Consider the following 19,493-nt stretch of genomic DNA (forward strand, 5'->3'; position numbering starts at 1 on the left):
TTGCGCTCCACGCGTTAAAATGTTGGACTTGGGAACGGGCCCGCTACATCTCCAGCATCATTTCTTCTTGCCCTTGCTTTGTTTTTCCTCGCCAGAACCAAAGGAAGCAGCAAGCCCTTTTCCACCCTTACGGGCATCTCTAGGAAAAATAAGGCCCCCTCTTTCTTCAGCACCTCTCATTGTAGAGCTTCAAACACCTTACCAATGAAGCCCAGCGCGCTGTTTCCATTTTACAAAGAGGGAAACTGAGACGTGGGGTGATGTCCTGGTTTAACTTCAGCCACCAACAAAGAACCAGGTGGCCACTCGCTCGCTTCCCCCCCGCCACGGGAGAGGGGTAGAATGGGAAGAAAAAGGCAAAACTCGTGGGTTGAGATCAAGGCAGTTTAACAGAACAGAGAAGGAAAGCGGAAAACCACAACAATAACGCTGTTAGAGGAATGTACAGAACACCATTAATGTACCACTGCTCACCGACCGGAGCCGGGAAGCCCCCAGCCTACCCCCCAGCGGGGATCTCCTGCTCCCTTTTCCAGCCAGCTCCCGGCTATAGACTGGGCATGGCTCGCATGGTGATGGTATGGAATACCTGTGTCCCGTGCCAGCTCCTTGGGAAAATTGACCCTATTCCTGCCAGAACCGGGCGTTATCCACCCTTTGTTCTATACCTTCAACGTCATGCCCAGATCTTACACTTTCCAATGAATTACCACCGCTTTTCCCTGTCTTTGATATATACACACATCTATAGACATACAGCTATCATAGAATGGTCGAGGTTGGAAGGGACCTTTCAGATCATCAAGTCCAACCATCAACCCAACACTGACAAAAACCACCGCTATCCCATGTCCCTCAGCACCACGTCTGCCCGGCTTGTAAATCCCTCCCGGGATGGTGACTCCACCACTGCCCTGGGCAGCCTCTTCCAATGACAACCCTTTTGGTGAAAACGTTTTTCCTAATATCCATCCTAAACCTCCCCTGGTGCAACTTGAGGCCGTTTCCTCTTGTCCTGTCGCCTGTTCCTTGAGAGAAGAGACCGACCCTTAGTCTCTGGGCCATCCCTCGACAATGTCCGTTGAGGTTGAGTTCATTTAACCCATGGCTTTGGGCTCCCTCTGTCAGAGCAGTCTCTCAGGGCAGGGGAGATGGTGTGTGGTGCTGGACTCCTGCATGCTGTATCCAGAGCTCGCCGCTGGTGTAGCTGGTGCGGACCCTGCCCAGGTTCCGCAGGTTGAAGATGTCAATCTTGAGGAAGTTGCTGGGCACCAGTTGCTGAGATCAGGTGTGATCCCATCACCGCTGCGCTTTACTCACGTTCATCAAAGTCCATCTGCCATTGTTTTGAGTGATTCTTACTGGAGTCCCATTGGTATGGCATCTAGCAATTCTAATAATGATGACATAGAGTGGCAGGGCTATTTAGCAATTAACATCACACAAATTGATTCATTGGCTTGTCTCACCCACAGTCAGATCCCCATGACCATGTGAGCCGCCTTCTGGATGCGGGGAAGGCTGTGGACGTTGTCTCTCTGGACTTTGGTAAGGCCTTTGACACCGTCCCCCACAGCATTCTCCTGGAGAAGCTGGCGAATCGTGGCATAGACAAGTGTACTCTTTGCTGGGTTAAAAACTGGCTGGATGGCCGTGCCCAGAGAGTTGTGATTAGTGGGGTGAAATCCTCTTGGCGGCCGGTCACCAGTGGTGTCCCTCAGGGCTCAGTTTTGGGGCCAGTTTTGTTTAAAATCTTTATCAATGATCTGGATGAGGGGACTGAGTGCACCCTCGGTAGGTTTGCAGATGACACCAAACTAGGTGGGAGTGTTGATCTGCTTGAGGGAAGGAAGGCTCTCCAGAGGGCCCTGGACAGGCTGGATGGATGGGCCAAGGCCAATTGGATGAGGTTTAATAAGGCCAAGGGCCGGGTCCTGCATTTCGGTCACAACAACCCCAAGCAACGCCAGGGGCTTGGGGAAGAGTGGCTGGAAAGCTGCCCCGCAGAAAAGGACCTGGGGGTGCTGGTGGCCGGCCAGCTTACCATGAGCCAGCAGTGTGCCCAGGTGGCCAAGAAGGCCAACAGCATTCTGGCTTGTATGAGGAATAGCGTGGCCAGCAGGAGTAGGGAAGTGATCGTGCCTCTGTACTCGGCACTGGTGAGGCCTCACCTGGAGTGCTGTGTTCAGTTCTGGGCCCCTCTGTACAAGAGGGACCTTGAAGTGCTGGAGCGTGTCCAGAGGAGAGCTACCAGGCTGGTGAGGGGTCTGGAGACCAAGTCCTATGAGGAGAGGCTGAGGGAGCTGGGCATGTTTAGCTTGGAGAAGAGGAGGCTGAGGGGAGACCTCATTGCCCTCCACAAGTCCCTGAAAGGAGGTTGGAGAGAGGTGGGTGTTGGCCTCTTCTCCCAGGTGAATAATGACAGGACCAGAGGAAATGGTCTGAAGCTGCGGCAGGGAAGGTTTAGATTAGATAGTAGGAAGAATTACTTCACTGAAAGAGTGGTCAGGCACTGGAATGACCTGCCCAGGGAGGTGGTTGAGTCACCATCCCTAGAGGTGTTTAAGAAACGCCTAGATTTGGCACTTCAGGGCATGCTCTAGTGGCAGAGATTGTAGGGGGTTTTTTTGTGTGTGTATGGTTGGACTCGATGATCTCAAAGGTCCCTTCCAACCATGAAGATTCTATGATTCTATGAGGTGCATATCAGAGCTCCCCATCCTTCTGCATCACCGTCCAAGTGCCCCCAGGGCCTTAGAGAATCATAGAAGGTGTTGGGTTGGAAGGGACCTTTAAATGCCATCTAGTCCCACCCCCCTGCAGTAAGCAGGGACATCTTCAACTAGATCAGGTTGCTCAGAGCCTCATGAAGTCCCTCCTTGAATGTCTCCAGGGATGGGGCCTCCACCACCTCTCCAGGCAAACTGTGCCATTGTCTCACCACCCTCGTTGTAAAGAACTTCTTCCTAATGCCTAATCTAAACCTGCCCTGCTCTAGTTCTCTCTTCCTTAAGTGAAAGCAATCCCAGAGATGGGTTTGCTTTTGCCCGAGGCCGGACTAACCCAGACTGTCTTCCCTGACATACTCTTCATGTGCACTACGGGGACTTTATCCCCTTCTACGGTACGTGGAAGTTCTGATTGGGCAGGACCAGTCAATTATTAGAACCCCTGGTGTGAACTAGCCAGGTGCCCTTTCCAATTTTCCAATATTTCCAATATGTCAAGTAAGATCATGGCATGAGCTGAGGGTACGACATCTTCTAACGGTAATAGAAGTTGTCTATCTCTCTGGGTGGGGTGTAATGCTCAAGGGCCCCCCCATCTCCACGGGAGAGTGGGCATTACTGTAGCATCTACTGTTGTCGTTACCCAAAACTGATTCTCTGCTCCTGTCAAGGGACAAAACTGATCTGCTGACAGTCACAGGGATAGAGAAAATACTGACTTTTTTATTGGTTCAGAAGAGGGGCACCCCAGGGGGTTCCTGGCCCCACACTTCCCACCCATTGGGGGAAATTGCTGAAGCAGACACGGCGCGGCCGGCAGCAGCGTCTCCAGCAGTCCTTCAGGCGGTGCCAGAGCCGGGTGCAGCAGTGACACAGGCACCGTCCTAGTGGGCACAGCCCTGGGGACGCCTGGTCACACTCCCTATTCACAGGCTTGCCATGCTGCTGGCCCTCCTCCTCCAAGGTCTTGACAGTGTCCAAGAGCTCCAAGTAGAGCAACTTGTCGTCCGTGGCCTTGGCTGGGGGGCTGCTGGGCGGCGGAAGAACATTCATGGGGCTCTGCGCCCTGTCCCTCCTCCCTTCCGCATCCATGGGGGTGTTCCTGCCTGAGCCTGGGGGGCTGCTGGTGCTTGGCCCCATGGAGTTGTTCTCGCCCGGCCCCACGTTGCTTTTTCTCTACACTTCTGCCAGGCTCCCCCTGCCGAGCTCCACAGGGCTGCTCCTTTCCTTCTCCTTCACACTTCTCTCTGGTCCTGTGTCCTCCTCCTTGTCCATGTCCCCATCCTCAGCCTTATCCGTGTTTGCATCCACTCACGGCCACTCCACTCCCAGGTGCCGGGGCTTCACTGTGGCCCCCAGCTGCTCCTGCGCCGCCATCCTGCCCAGGGGATGGAAGGGCTCCCCGGGGAGGTTCTGGTCACAGGCTCCCGCTGCCCCTTGCCAACGGGCCTGCAGCACCTTCAGCATCTCACAGCACTGCCTGGCCATCTCCTGGGTGCACTCGAAACAGTGGAGGAGCTCCATGATCAGCTCCCCTTGGTCCGTGGCCATGGCTGGGGGGCTGCAGGGTGAAGGCTGCGTGTGCATAGGGCTCTGCGCCCTGTCCCTGCTTTCCCTGGGGACCGGCTCTTGCTTGGTCCTTGTAGGCATTTCCAGTGGGGGCTCCTGGCAGAGGGCTGGCCCTGGCTCCTCCACCCTCCCGTTGACAGCCCTGGGGAGATGGCGGGGTCCTGAGCGGTCGAGTGCTGCCAGCTCCGCCATTGCACCAGGCCAGGGCTCCGGGAAGGAGTAGAGGGAGCTGAAGGAAGAGCAGCCTCTGTCTGTCATTGGGTTCATGGTGGCCATTGGGGCCCATGGGGAGAGGGGCTTCCTGTTCAAGGCCTCCGCACTCGCCCTGCAGAGGAGGAGAAAGAGACCCCACTGCACCTCGGACCCCAGCGGGACCCGCGGGCAGCACCCCTCCTTGGCCGGTGGGCAGGGCTGCCCAGCGCAGGCAGGGGCAGGGCATGGGGTGAGGGTCTGGGGCAGCATCTGGGGTCTCCCCCACACTCACCGCTTCTCCTGCTTGGGCCGGGATTTCTCCACTCCTCCATCCACTGGCTGAGAAGCTGCGGAGGGAGGAGACAGAGTGAGCGGCCAGCAGCTGCCGGCACAGCCCCGGCTCAGGGCTGCCGTGGGGTGTAGGCCATTTGCAGGGTGCTCGGTGCTGGGGCCACTCACCGCTCTGCTTCTCTGGCCGGGCTCTTGTCCTCCTTGTCCGACGCTTCTTCTTCTTCTTCTTAAACCACTTCTGCAATGTTCCGAGGAGCTGGGTGAGACGGGAGCACCTCCCAGTCCCACACCACAGCCCCCCACGGCACCCCACGCCACCCCATGCCATCCCTCGCCACCCCACGCCGCAGCACAGTGTGGTGCAACAGTCACCTACCTGAAGCCGCTTGCTCTGCAGCACAGCTGAGAACACGCTGAGCCCCATCACGATCAGGAAGAGAGGGCCCAAGGGAGACACAGCGTCAGAGCGCCCCATGGCACCGACTCCGGTGTGGCTGCGGTGCTCCGAGTCACCAGCACAGAACCGCGATGCGGCTCCCCAGTGTCCTCCTGGGTCCCCAGTGACGGGACCCGCAAGACTGCTGGGGTGTCAGAGGCCGAGGCTGCAGTCTGCCCAGACAATGCCAGACTGCGGTGCCCAGCATCCACTGACGGCTCCAGTGGGGACCGCGTCCCCCATTTATAGTGTGGCCGGGGTTTACGTGCCCGCTTTGTGACATCGTGGGGCAGTCAGAGCCCCCCTTGGCGACACTCAGCAAGGGATGAGGAAGAGCAAGAGAAGGAGGGTACTTGCCCCAAGCTGCCAACAGGACTATTTCATAGCATGAACATCACGTTCGATATAAATTATAAAGTCTGCTGTGTAGTTCGACTCTCCCTTGATGGCGGTGGTCCAGAGAACTCCTTGCCGTAGTCTCGGAGCCCTGAGCCCTTCCCTTCCTCCCGAAGCCGCAGCGCTCGCAGTGTCCCCCATTGGCTGTCCCCTGCTGGGAGTGCACGGCTTCCTGCTGATGGAATGGGCTGGGTGTAGTCCTTGGGTATTTTATATTGATATCGGGATTGACACTGCTTCTTTAGCATTATTAATGTTAATTCTTTATTTTTATCCTATTAAATCGATTTCTATTGCAACCCTCCTGTTTCCTTGTTTTTCCCCAATTCCCCTTCCCGGGTGGGGAGGGGTCATCAGGTGAGAGAGTAGTTGTCTAAAGGACAAGAAATTGTGGTGGGTTTCTCAAACCATAACAAGAAGGGAGGGAGAAGGAGAAGGGCCCCACCCCTTCAGGGAATGCTTTGGGTGGGAAGGGACCTCTAAAGCCTACCCAGTGCCACCCCCTGCCCTGGGCAGGGACACCTCCCACCAGCCCAGCTTGCTCCAAGCCCTGGCCAACCTGGCCTTGAACCCCTCCAGGGATGGGGCAGCCACAGCTTCTCTGGGCAACCTGGGCCAGGGGCTCACTGCCCTCACAGCCAAGAATTTCTGCCCGAGATCTCAGCAAAATCTCCCCTCTTGCAGTGGAAACCCCTTCCCCCTCGTCCCATGGCTCCCCTCCCTCATCCAGAGTCCCTCCACAGCTTTCCTGGAGCCCCTTGAGGGACTGGAAGGGGCTCCAATGTCTCCGCGGAGCTTTCTCTTCTCCAGGCTGAACCCCCCAACTCTCTCAGCCTGTCCTCACAGCAGAGGGCCTCCAGCCCTCCCAGCATCTCCGGGGCCTCCTCTGGACCGTATATATATATACACATGGACACCTTCCGCTCCTCCTGTGTCCCCACCGGTGCCTGCCACCCTGCCTGGCCAGGGGCCGGGTCTGCTGCAGCCCCCCGAGACGCCACTCCAGTGTCCGGCAGCCCTGCTGAGGGTCCCAGGGGAGCGGGGCAGCCCCCACCCCGTCCCCTCCGGGTGCTGGCTGGGGCCAGGATGGTGCCCAGGAGGGACAGAGGGGTCTGGTCCTCGATGCCTTTGGTGACAGAGTGCGGGGCTCGTGGAGCTCTGGGGCTGCTGCCCACCCAGGGCAGGGCAGGTCAGTGCTGGGGTCCATCATAGCACCCATGGCGGGTGTGGGGCAGCACTTGGGTGCCGCGGGTGGCTGGCAGGGTCCCGCAGCAGCTGCAGGGCTCTCGCCGGGTTGGAGTGGGGGAATTTGAAGGGGAAGCTGCCGTTGGAGCCGCACAAGGGGAAGCCGCCACGTTCAGGGGCGGGTGCAGGTTGTTGCGCGGGTAGGGGACGGTGAGGGGTGCAGCCCTGCTGTGTGAGCGAACCGCACTTGGGTGCAGGCAGATGCTCAGCCAAACCCAAGTTAATGCTCTTGCGTGAGGCCGTCAGCGAGAGCTCAGCACCAAAACCAAAACTCAGCCCTGTTTCGGCTGGAGATCGGGCTGGTAAGTGGCTGAAACAGCCTGAACGCAGCAGAAAACCCGACTACGACTCAACCCCTCGATGCTCTAAACACCCGCAGCCATCGGGGTCTGTAGAGCTCCACCCACGGCCGCTCCGCTCCCAGGTGCTGGGGCTTCACTGTGGCCCCCAGCTGCTGCTGCGCCTCCATCCTGCCCAGGGGATGGAAGGGCTCCCCGGGGAGGTTCCGATCACAGGCCCCCGCTGCCCCTTGCCAACGGGCCTGCAGCACCTTCAGCATCTCATAGCACCGCCTGGCCATCTCCTGGGTGGACTCGAAAGAGCAGAGGAGCCCCACGACCAGCTCCCCTTGGTCCGAGGCCATGGCTGGGGGGCGGTGGGGTGGGGTGGGGCGCTCTGGGGTGAAGGCTTCATGTACACAGGGTTCTGCACCCTGTCCCTGCTCAATGCCTCCGCACTCGCCCTGCAGAGGAGGAGAGAGAAGAGACCCCTCTGCGCCCTGGACCCCAGCAGGGCCCACGGGCAGCACCTGACGGGGGGATCACTTCTCCTCCGCATCCTTAAGCCAGGAGCAGGGCCCGATCCTCAGCATCCCCAGCTGCGCCAGGGTCCCTGTCCCGGCCGTCTCCCTCTGGGTCCTTCTCCTGGCCATCTCCCTCTGTCCAGGGGGACCTGCAGCCACTTCAACTGGGACAGGGGTCAGGCGCCAACACACCCATCGGGGTGTATCAGCCACCACCTCCCCCCGAGTTTCGTGGGTGCCAGCCTGTCGCACTGGCGTTGGGCACTGAGGGGGTAACACCCCCAGCTGCGGGAAGGGTGGATGAACCACAGCACCAGGGATAGAGAAAATACTGACTTTTTTATTGGTTGACAAGAGGGGCACCCCAGGGGATTCCCGGCCCCACACTTCCCACCCATTATGGGAAATTGCTGAAGCGGACGCGGCGCAGCCGGCAGCAGCGTCTCCAGCAGTCCTTCAGGCGGTGGCAGAGCCGGGTGCAGCAGTGACACAGGCACCGTCCTAGCGGGCACAGCCCTGGGGACGCCTGGTCACACTCCCTGTCCACGGGCTCGCTGTGGTGCTGCCTCTCCTCCTCCAAGGTCTTGACAGTGTCCAAGAGCTCCAAGTAGAGCTCCCTCTCGTCTGTGGCCTTGGCTGGGGGGCTGCTGGTGAGCGGCTGCACGTTCACGGGGCTCTGCGCCCTGTCCGTCCTCCCTTCCACATCCATGGGGGTGCTCCTGCCTGAGCCTGGGGGGCTGCTGGTGCTTGGCCCCATGGAGTTGTTCTCGCCCGGCCCCATCTTGCTGTTTCTCTTCACTTCCGCCAGGCTCCCCCTGCCGAGCTCCACAGGGCTGCTCCTTTCCTTCTCCTTCACACTTCTCTCTGGTCCTGTGTCCTCCTCCTTGTCCATGTCCCCATCCTCAGCCTTATCCGTGTTTGCATCCACCCACGGCCGCTCCGCTCCCAGGTGCTGGGGCTTCACTGTGGACCCCAGCTGCTGCTGCGCCTCCATCCTGCCCAGGGGATGGAAGGGCTCCCCGGGGAGGTTCTGGTCACAGGCTCCCGCTGCCCCTTGCCAACGGGCCTGCAGCACCTTCAGCATCTCACAGCACTGCCTGACCATCTCCTGGGTGCACTCGAAACAGTGGAGGAGCTCCATGACCAGCTCCCCTTGGTCCGAGGCCATGGCTGGGGGGCTGCAGGGTGAAGGCTGCGTGTGCACAGGGCTCTGCGCCCTGTCCCTGCTTTCCCTGGGGACCGGCTCTTGATTGGTCCTTCTAGGCAGTTCCTGTGGGGGCTCCTGGCAGAGGGCTGGCCCTGGCTCCTCCACCCTCCCCTTGACAGCCCTGGGGGGATGGCGGGGTCTTGAGCGGTTGAGCGCTGCCAGCTCCGCCATCGCACCAGGCCAGGGCTCTGGGAAGGAGTAGAGGGAGCTGAAGGAAGAGGAGCCTCCGTCTGTCATGGAGTCCATGGTGGCCAGCGGGGCCCGTGGGGAGAGGGGCTTCCTGTTCAAGGCCTCCGCACTCGCCCTGCAGAGGAGGAGAAAGAGACCCCGCTGCACCCCAGAGCCCAGCGGGACCCGCGGGCAGCACCCCTCCTTGGCCGGTGGGCAGGGCTGCCCAGCGCAGGCAGGGGCAGGGCACGGGGTGAGGGTCTGGGGCAGCATCTGGGGTCTCCCCCACACTCACCGCTTCTCCTGCTTGGGCCGGGATTTCTCCACTCTTCCATCCACTGCCCGAGAAGCTGCAGCGGGAGGAGACAGATTGAGCGGCCGGCAGCCCCCTGCACAGCCCCGGCTCAGGGCTGCCGTGGGGTGTCGGCCGTTTGCAGGGTGCTCCATACTGGGGCCACTCACCGCTCTGCTTCTCTGGCCGGGCTCCTGTCTTGCTTGTCTGACGCTTCTTCTTGTTCTTCTTCCACCACTTCTGCAAGGTCCCCAGGAGCTGGGTGAGACGGGAGCGCTTCCCAGTCCCACACCACAGCCCCCCACGGCACCCCACACCACCCCATGCCATCCCTCGCCACCCCATGCCGCAGCACAGTGTGGTGCAACAGTCACCTACCTGAAGCCGCTTGCTCTGCAGCACGGATGAGAATATGCTGAGCCCTGTCACGATCAGGATGAGAGGGCCCAGGGGAGACACGGCGTCAGAGCGCCCCATGGCACCGACTCCGGTGTGGCTGCGGTGCTCCGAGTCACCAGCACAGAACCGCGATGCGGCTCCCCAGTGTCCTCCTGGGTCCCCAGTGACGGGACCCGCAAGACTGCTGGGGTGTCAGAGGCCGAGGCTGCAGTCTGCCCAGACAATGCCAGACTGCGGTGCCCAGCATCCGCTGACAGCTCCAGTGGGGACTGCGTCCCCCTTTTATAGTGTGGCAGGGGGGCACGTCCCCCTTTGTGACATCGTGGGGCAGTCAGAGCCCCGCTTTGTGACATCACAGGGCAGTCAGGGCCCCCCTTGGTGACACGCAGCAAGGGATGAGGAAGAGCAAGAGAAGGAGGGCACTTGCCCCAAGCTGCCAACAGGACTATTTCATAGCACGAACATCACATTTAATATAAATTATAAAGTCTGCTGTGTAGTTCGACTCTCCCTTGATGGCGGTGGTCCAGAGAACTCCTTGCCGCGGTCTCGGAGCCCTGAGCCCTTCCCTTCCTCCCGAAGCCACAGCGCTCGCAGTGTCCCCCATTGGCTGTCCCCTGCTGGGAGTGCACGGCTTCCTGCTGATGGAATGGGCTGGGTGTAGTCCTTGGGTATTTTATATTGATATCGGGATTGACACTGCTTCTTTAGCATTATTAAGGTTAATTCTTTAGTTTTATCCTATTAAATCGATTTCTATTGCAACCCTCCTGTTTCCTTGCTTTTCCCCAATTCCCCTTCCCGGGTGGGGAGGGGTCATCGGGTGAGAGAGTAGTTGTCTAAAGGACAAGAAATTGTGGTGGGTTTCTCAAACCATAACAAGAAGGGAGGGAGAAGGAGAAGGAGAAGGGGAAAAGGAGAAGGAGAAGGGCCCCACCCCTTCAGGGCATGGTTTGGGTGGGAAGGGCCCTCTAAAGCCCACCCAGTGCCACCCCCTGCCCTGGGCAGGGACACCTCCCACCAGCCCAGCTTGCTCCAAGCCCCGGCCAACCTGGCCTTGAACCCCTCCAGGGATGGGGCAGCCACAGCTTCTCTCGGCAACCTGGGCCAGGGGCTCACCGCCCTCACAGCCAAGAATTTCTGCCTCAGATCTCAGCTCAATCTCCCCTCTTGCAGTGGATACCCCTTCCCCCTCGTCCCATGGCTCCCCTCCCTCATCCAGAGTCCCTCCCCAGCTTTCCTGGAGCCCCCTGAGGGGCTGGAACGGGCTCCAAGGTCTCCCCGCAATCTTCTCCAGGCTGAACTTTTATAGATATTATTTAGTATTCCTGCTGAAAAATGAGAACCCCTGTCTGATCCTCTGGTTTCATTTCAGTCAGTATCTGGGAATGATTTCCCACAAAAGTGCTTTGACCATTCCTGGGGGATCAGCTTTCCTGGTAGGAAAAGCTTCTACTCCTCCTGAGGGTTGATCCATGATTACCAGCAGGTGCTTAACGCCTTCCACAGGAGGCACGTCAGCATAACCCATCTGCAGCCTTTGGAATGGGAAGTATGACCACGGTTGCCCTCCAGCCTCCTGCTTGGGTTTTGCACCGGAAAACTTCCAACCTGTGGGCCAAGAACTCACAATCCCCTTTACTGCCATATGTCTTCCGGGGACTGTCCACCTTTTCTCAATCTGGTTAAAAATTGTCACCCGTGTTGAGGAATGGCTATATGAGAACGGACACGGCGCCATGCAGGATTGTCAGAAGTAAGCTATGCCTGCCTGCATGGAGAATTCCGAGTCACGCTGATAAGAAAGATGCTGAAGGCCGTGCTGACCTTCCTTAAGTCAGATAAACAACTTTGAGAAAGTAGACTGTGAGAGAACAGGAACAAACCTGGACCCAAGAAACTGCATGTAGGAGGAGTATGAATAATGTAATCTTTAGCGCACAGCCAATAGTTGTAAGACAAATAGGCATATCTAAGTATAAGAGTATAAAAGTCTGATGAAGCTGCAATAAAGCTGAAGCTTGCTTTATCACTCATATTGAGTCGACTGCTTGTTTCCCTCGCTCGTCGCACACGCGTCCATGTGTTTTATCACAAAACCGCCTAGCCAAAGCCATTGAGTATTTTCTTGGTAAGACGGGGCTTCCCCCAGTAGTCCAAATTCCAGTTTCATCTTTCGTGGAGGAGGGAGGGATCCCGAGTGCAGGGCCCAATTCCATTTTTACAGAGCAAGGCAGCGTTACATCTGTCCCTGTCGTCTGACCAATGGAAGACACGTCTCAGACAGCCATCAGGTAGGTGAGCCCAGCGATTCTGCTCAGCTTCGCTGTCGTCTTCCATTGAGAAGACAGTTTTTCACTTCTCCTCTGGGTGTTGAGCCAAACCTAGAGGAAGGCTCTCTCCAGCAGGCTCCCGAAAAGACCAAAGTCCCCCCTCCAGAAGCCCATGGTGGCAGTTCTGCTGGCACCCTTCCTTGCTTCCCTAAGAATCAAAAACTCTGTCATTTCATGGTCACTGTGCCCAAGACGGCCTCCAACATCACATCCCCCACAAGTCCTTCTCTGTTCACAAACAGCAGGTCCAGCAGGGCTCCTTCCCTAGTGCGTTCCCCCACCAGCTGTGTCAGGAATTTATCCCCACACACCCCAGAAACCTCCAAGACTCTTCCCTCTCAGCTGTATGGTGTTCCCAGCTGATATCTGGTAGGTTGAAGTCTCCCACCAGGGCAAGGGCCAGCAATCGTGAGATTTCTCCCACCTGCTTACAGAATATTTCACCTGCCTCTCTGTCCTGGTTGGGCAGTCTATAACAGACCGTCATATCAGCCTTGTTGGCCCTCCCCCTCATTCTTACCCAGAAACACTCAACCCCAGTGTTTACCATCATTAAGGTCTCGATGTTCACAACACTCCCCAACATACAGGGCCACCCCACCTCCTCTCCTTCCTTGCCTGTCCCTTCTGAAGGGTTTGTAGCCATCTAATGCAGCACTCCAGTCGTGCGAGTCAGCCCACCACGTTTCCGTGACAGCGACTACGTCATAGCTGTCCTGCTGCACAATGGCTTCCAGCTCCTCCTCTTTCTTGCCCATGCTGCAGGCATGAGTGTGGAAGCACTTCAGCTGGCCTACTGGTCCTGACACCTTTTTGCTGGAAGAAGGCTTCACTCCTACCTGACCATTCCCAGGAGCAGCTGTAGTTTCTAACCATCAACGACCCTTGTGTCTCTGCTGCCGGATTCATCCCTTTCCCCCTTCAAATCTACTTGAAAGCCCCTTTGATGAGCCCTGCCAACTCCTGTGCAAGGATCCTTTTCCCCTTTTGAGGCAGGTGTATCCCATCTGTCTCCAACAGGCCTGCTGTCCTGTAAACCATGCTGTGATCAAAAACCCCAAAGTCCTGCCACTGACACCAGGCTCGCAGCCAGGTATTGATCTGCTGGCTCTTCCTGTTGCTTTCCTCATCCTTCCCTGGGCCTGCAACGACAGAGGAGAACACGACTTGCGCTCCTGAGCCCTTTCCTAGTCATCCCAAGGCCCAGAAGTCTCTCTTGATCTCCCTTGGGATGCTCGGTAACAGATCATCTCTGCCTGTCTGAAAAATTAGGAGCGGTTAATAATCGGAGGGGGGGAACACCGCGGCGTCCTGTGAGGGAACCCCCGAGCGCCGCCATCAGCCGCCGCTGTGGGCCGGGGCGGTGCCGGGGCCGGGGCCGGGGCCTGCGGCGGGGCTGCGCCCGGCTGTGGGGCGGCTGAGGGCCCGGCGCCGTGGCCTGTGCTCCAGAGCCCTCAGCAGCTCCCTTGCCCTTCTCTGGACACACAGAATGGTGGGAGAAATAAGTTCCGGTCCGAATGAAATAGGCTCAGGCAGAATCCTCTGGGAAGCACATTTTTATTCACGCTCTTGCAAGAGCGGGTGACCTAGCAAGTAGGCACACTTTCCGTTCTTGAAACACCACACCTTTTTATTTCCTAATCCCGGCCCAATTTTTCCCTCCCCTCTTTCCCGTTGGTTGGGTACTCCAGGGTTTACAGTCTGTGCGAGGCGCCTAAAATTCTTGCCGCATGTCCTGCCGCTGTTTGCTTCTCTTTATGCTACACCTAAAGGGATTATCTGACTGGTTGATTTCTTTCCTTTTTGGTAAAAAAATTGCTCAATGTCATTAGCCCTGGTTAAATGTATGACTACCCTTCCAGACGCTAATCCAGTAGGAATCACTTTGTCCTTTTGTCTGTGTGATAAGAGATGTTCTACAAGCCTTTGCTGGAGCCTCTTTGTCTCAGTCATTCCCTTATCGTGTCACCTCTGATGGAAACGGCTTTTCTCCTTCGGGTCAGGCATGACAGCTTTTGAGAATTTTGAATATCCTTGGGATGCTCAAACCAGCATGTTCCTAGTGTTATGTCTCCTGAATACGTTGCAGGTCTTGTTTAGGGCTAAACGACTATTTAAGACTACCGCCCAGAGATCTGCTCCGAGGCTGGCTAGGTGAGGAGAAATAACTGGCCTCCAGACGATCCAATGTGAACCAACAGAAGCCGTTTATTAGCACAGATCATCACCTTTTATACCCTGTGTTGTCGCCGTACACGCGACTCGCTTATTTCTGATTAGCTAGTTACGCTGTCCACGCGCTGTCCATGCAGTTCGTTCACACAGCAGATTGGTTACAAGAATTCGCATAGTAAATTGCTTAGTCATTAGCACAACATGTTTTCTGCCTTCTCAGTTCCCGTTTTTGCCATGTACTGATTCCATCTTCTACCACCTGTTTTGCTCTTGCTCTAATCTCTCATAGTAGGGAGGCTGGCTCACGTGACCATTTTCTCTCAGACACATTCCTACAATCCCCCCTTTTTCTTCTTGAGCCAGCCAGACCTTATGCATGGCATTTTCTATCATGTCAGTCACTTTGCGGAGAACACACGAGGCTACCATAACCAATAGTAATATAACCAACAATAGCATGAGCCCTTGCTTTAGTAAATCTGATAACCATCCCGTTATACCCCATGAGCTTAACCAGTCATCAAAACCTTTTTGACCACTTTTAATTTGGACATGTTATCCTTCAGATCCCGCAACTGCTTATGAATGGATGATGAGTGGTTGGAAAGGTTCATGCAACACATACCTTCAAAATCTTCACATCCATGACCCTGAGCTAACAGCAAAAAATCAATAGCCGCTCGATTTTGCAACGTAGCATGCTGAATGCTATCAACATCAGTGAGCAAGCTAGATATGATTTCAGTTGTAAGGTTTATCTGTTTACTTGCCCAACACCCTATCTTATTCAACATATTCAATGCCATGGCTGTTCCCAGCGAAGGAAGAATACTTAGCCCTATTCTTTGTCCGAGATTCGGGAACGTTATATGGTCGTCACAGGATGGAGTGAAGGTACGAACTGTTCTCTTGGCTCTGTGTTTACTGTGTGCTCTGCTCACTGTGTCTTTGGCCGTACGCAGGCCTCTGCTCGTAGATCTGCCCCATCTCCCCCTTTTTTGTTTAACACCAGACCATTTATTAACAAGGTGGCCATGACTCGTGCTTCTACTCGTTGTGACGCTCTTAGCAGGTTATATATCATACTGAACACAATTAAAAACAGAATCAAGAAGAACCCTGCTAAGGCAATAAATACCCAGATTCCTAAACTTAGCCCAGAAAGCCAATTTCTTTGGATTTACCCACGAGAAATCCTTTTGTAATATTTCAAATACATTGCGGTTCATTAAGTCTTGAATGTTTAGTATTTGAGCTTTTAGCTGGTCATGTAAAGGACGAATATTTTCTTGCAACGACATGTCAAAAGCACCTTGGAGATGGTGTTTAACCATTTCTCAGCCATGTAGCAACGTATTCCAGGGGAGAGATGTAACACAAAGTCTTCGAGAGTTGTACTCCCAATCACAATACAGAGAAAGACGTGTTTTTAATGCGTTTTGCCAATTCCCTATCCATATTACTGCTGTTTTATACCTTACTCGCGTTAACTTTACACAATAAGATTGATTACATTCTTGTATACTTGCATTTTGAGCCGAAGCAAAGAGACGGATGAGAAGTACAAATCATTACAGAATTGTCTTGCTCACAACTTCTATTTGTTGCAGTATTATCTGTGGTTAGCATGCACCCCGATTTAGGGTGCTTATAATACACCTTTGGTTGTTCAGGCCATTCAACACTTCTTACAAAATGTCGCTCTACTGCTGTGGATGACAAAGAAGACATGTTTAGAAAACTTAAAACATGAGTTGCTTTATACACTCACTCTTGAGGTGTCATACCTACGGGATTCCCCCTTTTTTGTTTAGCAAGCATGGTTTTTAAAGTATGATGCATACGCTCCACAATTGCTTGCCCAGTCGGGGAATGAGGAATACTGGTGACATGTTTAATACCTCATATCTGTAAAAAAAAAAAGACCTGTACTTTAGCGGACACATAAGCTGGTTCATTATCAGTTTTTATAGTTTTCGGTACTCCCACGACTGCGATGCATTGCAACCAACGTCGAATAACATCACAAGCCTTCTCTCCTGTATGAGCAGTAGCTACAACAAAGTGAGAAAACAAATCAACTGAAACATGTCCAAATTCCATAATGCGCGTAACATCGGATTGCCAAAGTTCATCAGGCGTAAGCCCTCGCGGGTTAACCCCCGCAAAGGATGGCAGAGGAGCCAGCTGCTGACAACCGGCACACGTTCACACAGTATCATGTGCTTGTTGTTGTGTCAAAGAAAATTGCTTCCTCAATGCCTTCGCATTTTGATGAAAAAAAATCATGCGACATTTTAGCTTGCTGCATAATGTTGGGAGTTGTTACCAACAGTGTGATAATCCGCAACTGTGTTTCCCTCAGTTAACGGGCCAAGTAAACAGCTATGAGAGCGTATCTGGACAATAAAATAAGGAAACTGTCTTTTTCATAAAAGCAACAGTAATTGCAGTAAGAGACTAAATAACCATTGGTTCTCTACTTGTTTTAGAAATGCTCCTTCAAGTCTTTGAACAATACCAGTAACACATTGAGATTCTGCCTACATTTAGCAGTTCCTGTTGAAATAAGTCCAAAGCCTTTACTGTGTCCCTGAACCATCTGCAAACACCGAACAGGTGCCATCAAGAGGCTTTGGTGCTAGCAGGATGCGCGGCTGTAAAGGAATTTGTGAAAGTGACTGTAATAGTCTGTGCCAGGGGAAAGAATAATTTATTTGCCCAATATAATGTACTAAGGAGGTTAAGACTTTGTGCTAACCAAGGGTCAAGGTCATCCTTTTTGGTGGGGACATGTATGTGGCTTGGATCCATTCCAGAAAGCTGCTGACAGCACAAACGACCCTGGAAAAACAATCGCGGTAACATTTCAATCATCGTAGTTACTGGTTTTGAAAAGGTATGTGGCAAAAATACCCACTCTAGTGCAGTCAGGCTCTTTGCGAGTGCATCATCCCACTGTCCTATCAGGGCATAAAGTTGAAATTCTTGTAGGAAGGTGTTCAATGCGTCTTGCAGCAGTAGTAGACTATATCTTATCTTGCAACATGCTGTAATGCCTTCGGAGCTGTTGGGGTTAATGAACATAGAACTTATGGGGGGGGGGGCGGGGGCAGACACAGTGCTTCAGGGCATCCCCTGTATCTTCAAAGTGCGCTCATGTCTCTCTCCCCCTCGCTCATGTCTCTCTCCCCGTCTCTGACCCGAGACAGCCCCCTTATATCCTGCACTGGATTGAGTGGAGAAGTACAGGCTAGAGTCACTGCACGCGTGGCCAGTGCACGCAGCAAGTCCCACCAGACTCTCCTGCACTGGACTGAGTAGAAAAGTACAGGCCAGAGTCGCTGCACGCGTGGCCAGCGTATGCAGCGAGTCTCACCAAACTCATGATCCAGCTTTGCTAACAGCGGCTGTCTGATACGTGACTACATTGTTGTAATCCCGTCTTAGCTTCTTCTGTGAAGGTCGGGTTCTCATGGATACACACATAGTTTTTAGAGCAACATATTCTACAACTCGTACGAGGGTACGATGCAAAGCGGCATTTACAACTGATCGTATAATGCTTATTACACACGGCAAACAGCATACTAAACATAACAGACAAATTCCTTCCACACAGGCAATGAGTATAATTTGCTTCAACCAACCCCACCCCCAAGTCCAGCCAGCAAAGAGATTTCACCCAGTGGTCTCCACAAGTTGCTGGTTCGGTCGGTGCAGTTCCTGCAACTGGGCATGGATGGATTTGGAGTGGTCACTTAGATTCATACAATGCAGTCCTTTAAAATCTTGACAACCATGTCTGTGAGCTGAAAGCAAAAAATCAGTAGCAGTTCTGTTTTGCAACATCGCATATCGAATACTATCTACATCCAGCAACAACTCAGAAATAGCGGTACTAGTAGCATTGTTAAACTTATCCTTGGCAGCAAGAGAGTCCTTGTTATCACGAATCCTTGGCAGCAAAAGAGTCCTCGTTAGCAAGAGCGCATGCGGACTCCCTGTTCTTGCTGGTACTGTGCTTTGATCTTCTTCCACAACAGGCCAAGATTCTCAAGCAGCTAGATGAGGTGTCTGTGAGTCCATCACAGGCTTATGTCATCCAAACGTTTTTCTTGCCAGCACCCGAGACTGAATAACGATTGGTGTGATATATGTGTTTTCCAGCACCCAGGTGCGAGTCCCTTGAGTGTATTTACAATCCTCCTCGCCGATCTGCCGTTGCTTTCCCATATTCCACCCCCTTGCTCAGGAGACCGCTTCTGCTGGGTTCATTTTAGTCTCGCAGGGCATAACACAGAGCAGTCTACTAAGGCATGCAATAACATACATGTTGGGGGATGCGGCGGGCCCGTAGACCCTTTGACAGAAGAGATAGAGATTGCAGTGTAGGCGTAAGAAGGCCGCGAGTTGCGTCATATAAGGGCAAAGTAACAAAAAGGAGAAAGAAGAAGATCGCTTCAGAGAAGAAGGAGAGTTAGGCTGTGAGGAAGCCAGATTTTGAGCAATGCGAACAGGATTTCAATAACCAATCGTATTGTAGCTACGAGCGCGTGTGCTATGTAACCTAACCAATTGAAAGCGTAGAAAGAACACGTGAACGGAGTGTCAACAAAAGATTAGATATATAAGAAAGCCAAGTTTGTAATAAAGAGAGAGCTTAACTTAACTTTTCAAGGAGAGTCTTGTCGTTTGTCCGTCCCGACTGAAACGACAATTGGTGACCCCAACGTGATACTGAGGAAGAAGACGACTGGAAATAGTCGTGGGGACGGAGCCCAGTGAAGCTGAAGACAGCGGGCAGAGCTGTTGACGGATCCGGATCATATTTCAGAAGACACCTGTAGTAGGTGAGCCACTGGGGACATGGGAGAGAAGTTAACTAAGGAAGAGCAGACTGTACTCTCCACATGGACGCTGCTGTTAAAGCGGCAGGGTGTAATCCTCCCTGAAGTGACCTTGCGAAAAATGCTATTGTGGGGAAAGGAAGAGGGAGTAGAAGTAACGTCGGTTACGGCATTTAGTGTAACGCAATGGACAAACCTAGGGCAGACATTATTTGAGGAAGCTACGCTAATGCGTAGAAAGAACACATGAACAAAAGATTAGATATATAAGAAAGCCAAGTTTGTAATAAAGAGAGAGCTTAACTTAACTCTTCAAGGAGAGTCTTGTCGTTTGTCCGTCCCGACTGATTCACCCAAGAGTACTCAGGGAGCTGGCGAGAGAGCTCACCACGCCTCTCTCCATCATTTA

The 19,493-nt window shown here is 54.1% G+C and overlaps 1 protein-coding gene across 1 annotated transcript in view; it reads left to right on the forward strand.

Moving 5' to 3' along the window:
• The first annotated feature begins 560 nt into the window (after window positions 1-560).
• Window positions 561-19,493, forward strand: part of LOC128901708 (neuronal acetylcholine receptor subunit alpha-10-like) — a 29,501-nt gene continuing 10,568 nt past the window's right edge. Inside the window, exon 1 of the mRNA XM_054183868.1 lies at window positions 561-578. Coding sequence (XP_054039843.1) covers window positions 561-578 — 18 coding nt within the window. The remainder of the gene's footprint in view (window positions 579-19,493) is intronic.

This window comes from Rissa tridactyla, chromosome 1 (assembly GCF_028500815.1).
Source record: "Rissa tridactyla isolate bRisTri1 chromosome 1, bRisTri1.patW.cur.20221130, whole genome shotgun sequence".
Taxonomy (NCBI): domain Eukaryota; kingdom Metazoa; phylum Chordata; class Aves; order Charadriiformes; family Laridae; genus Rissa; species Rissa tridactyla.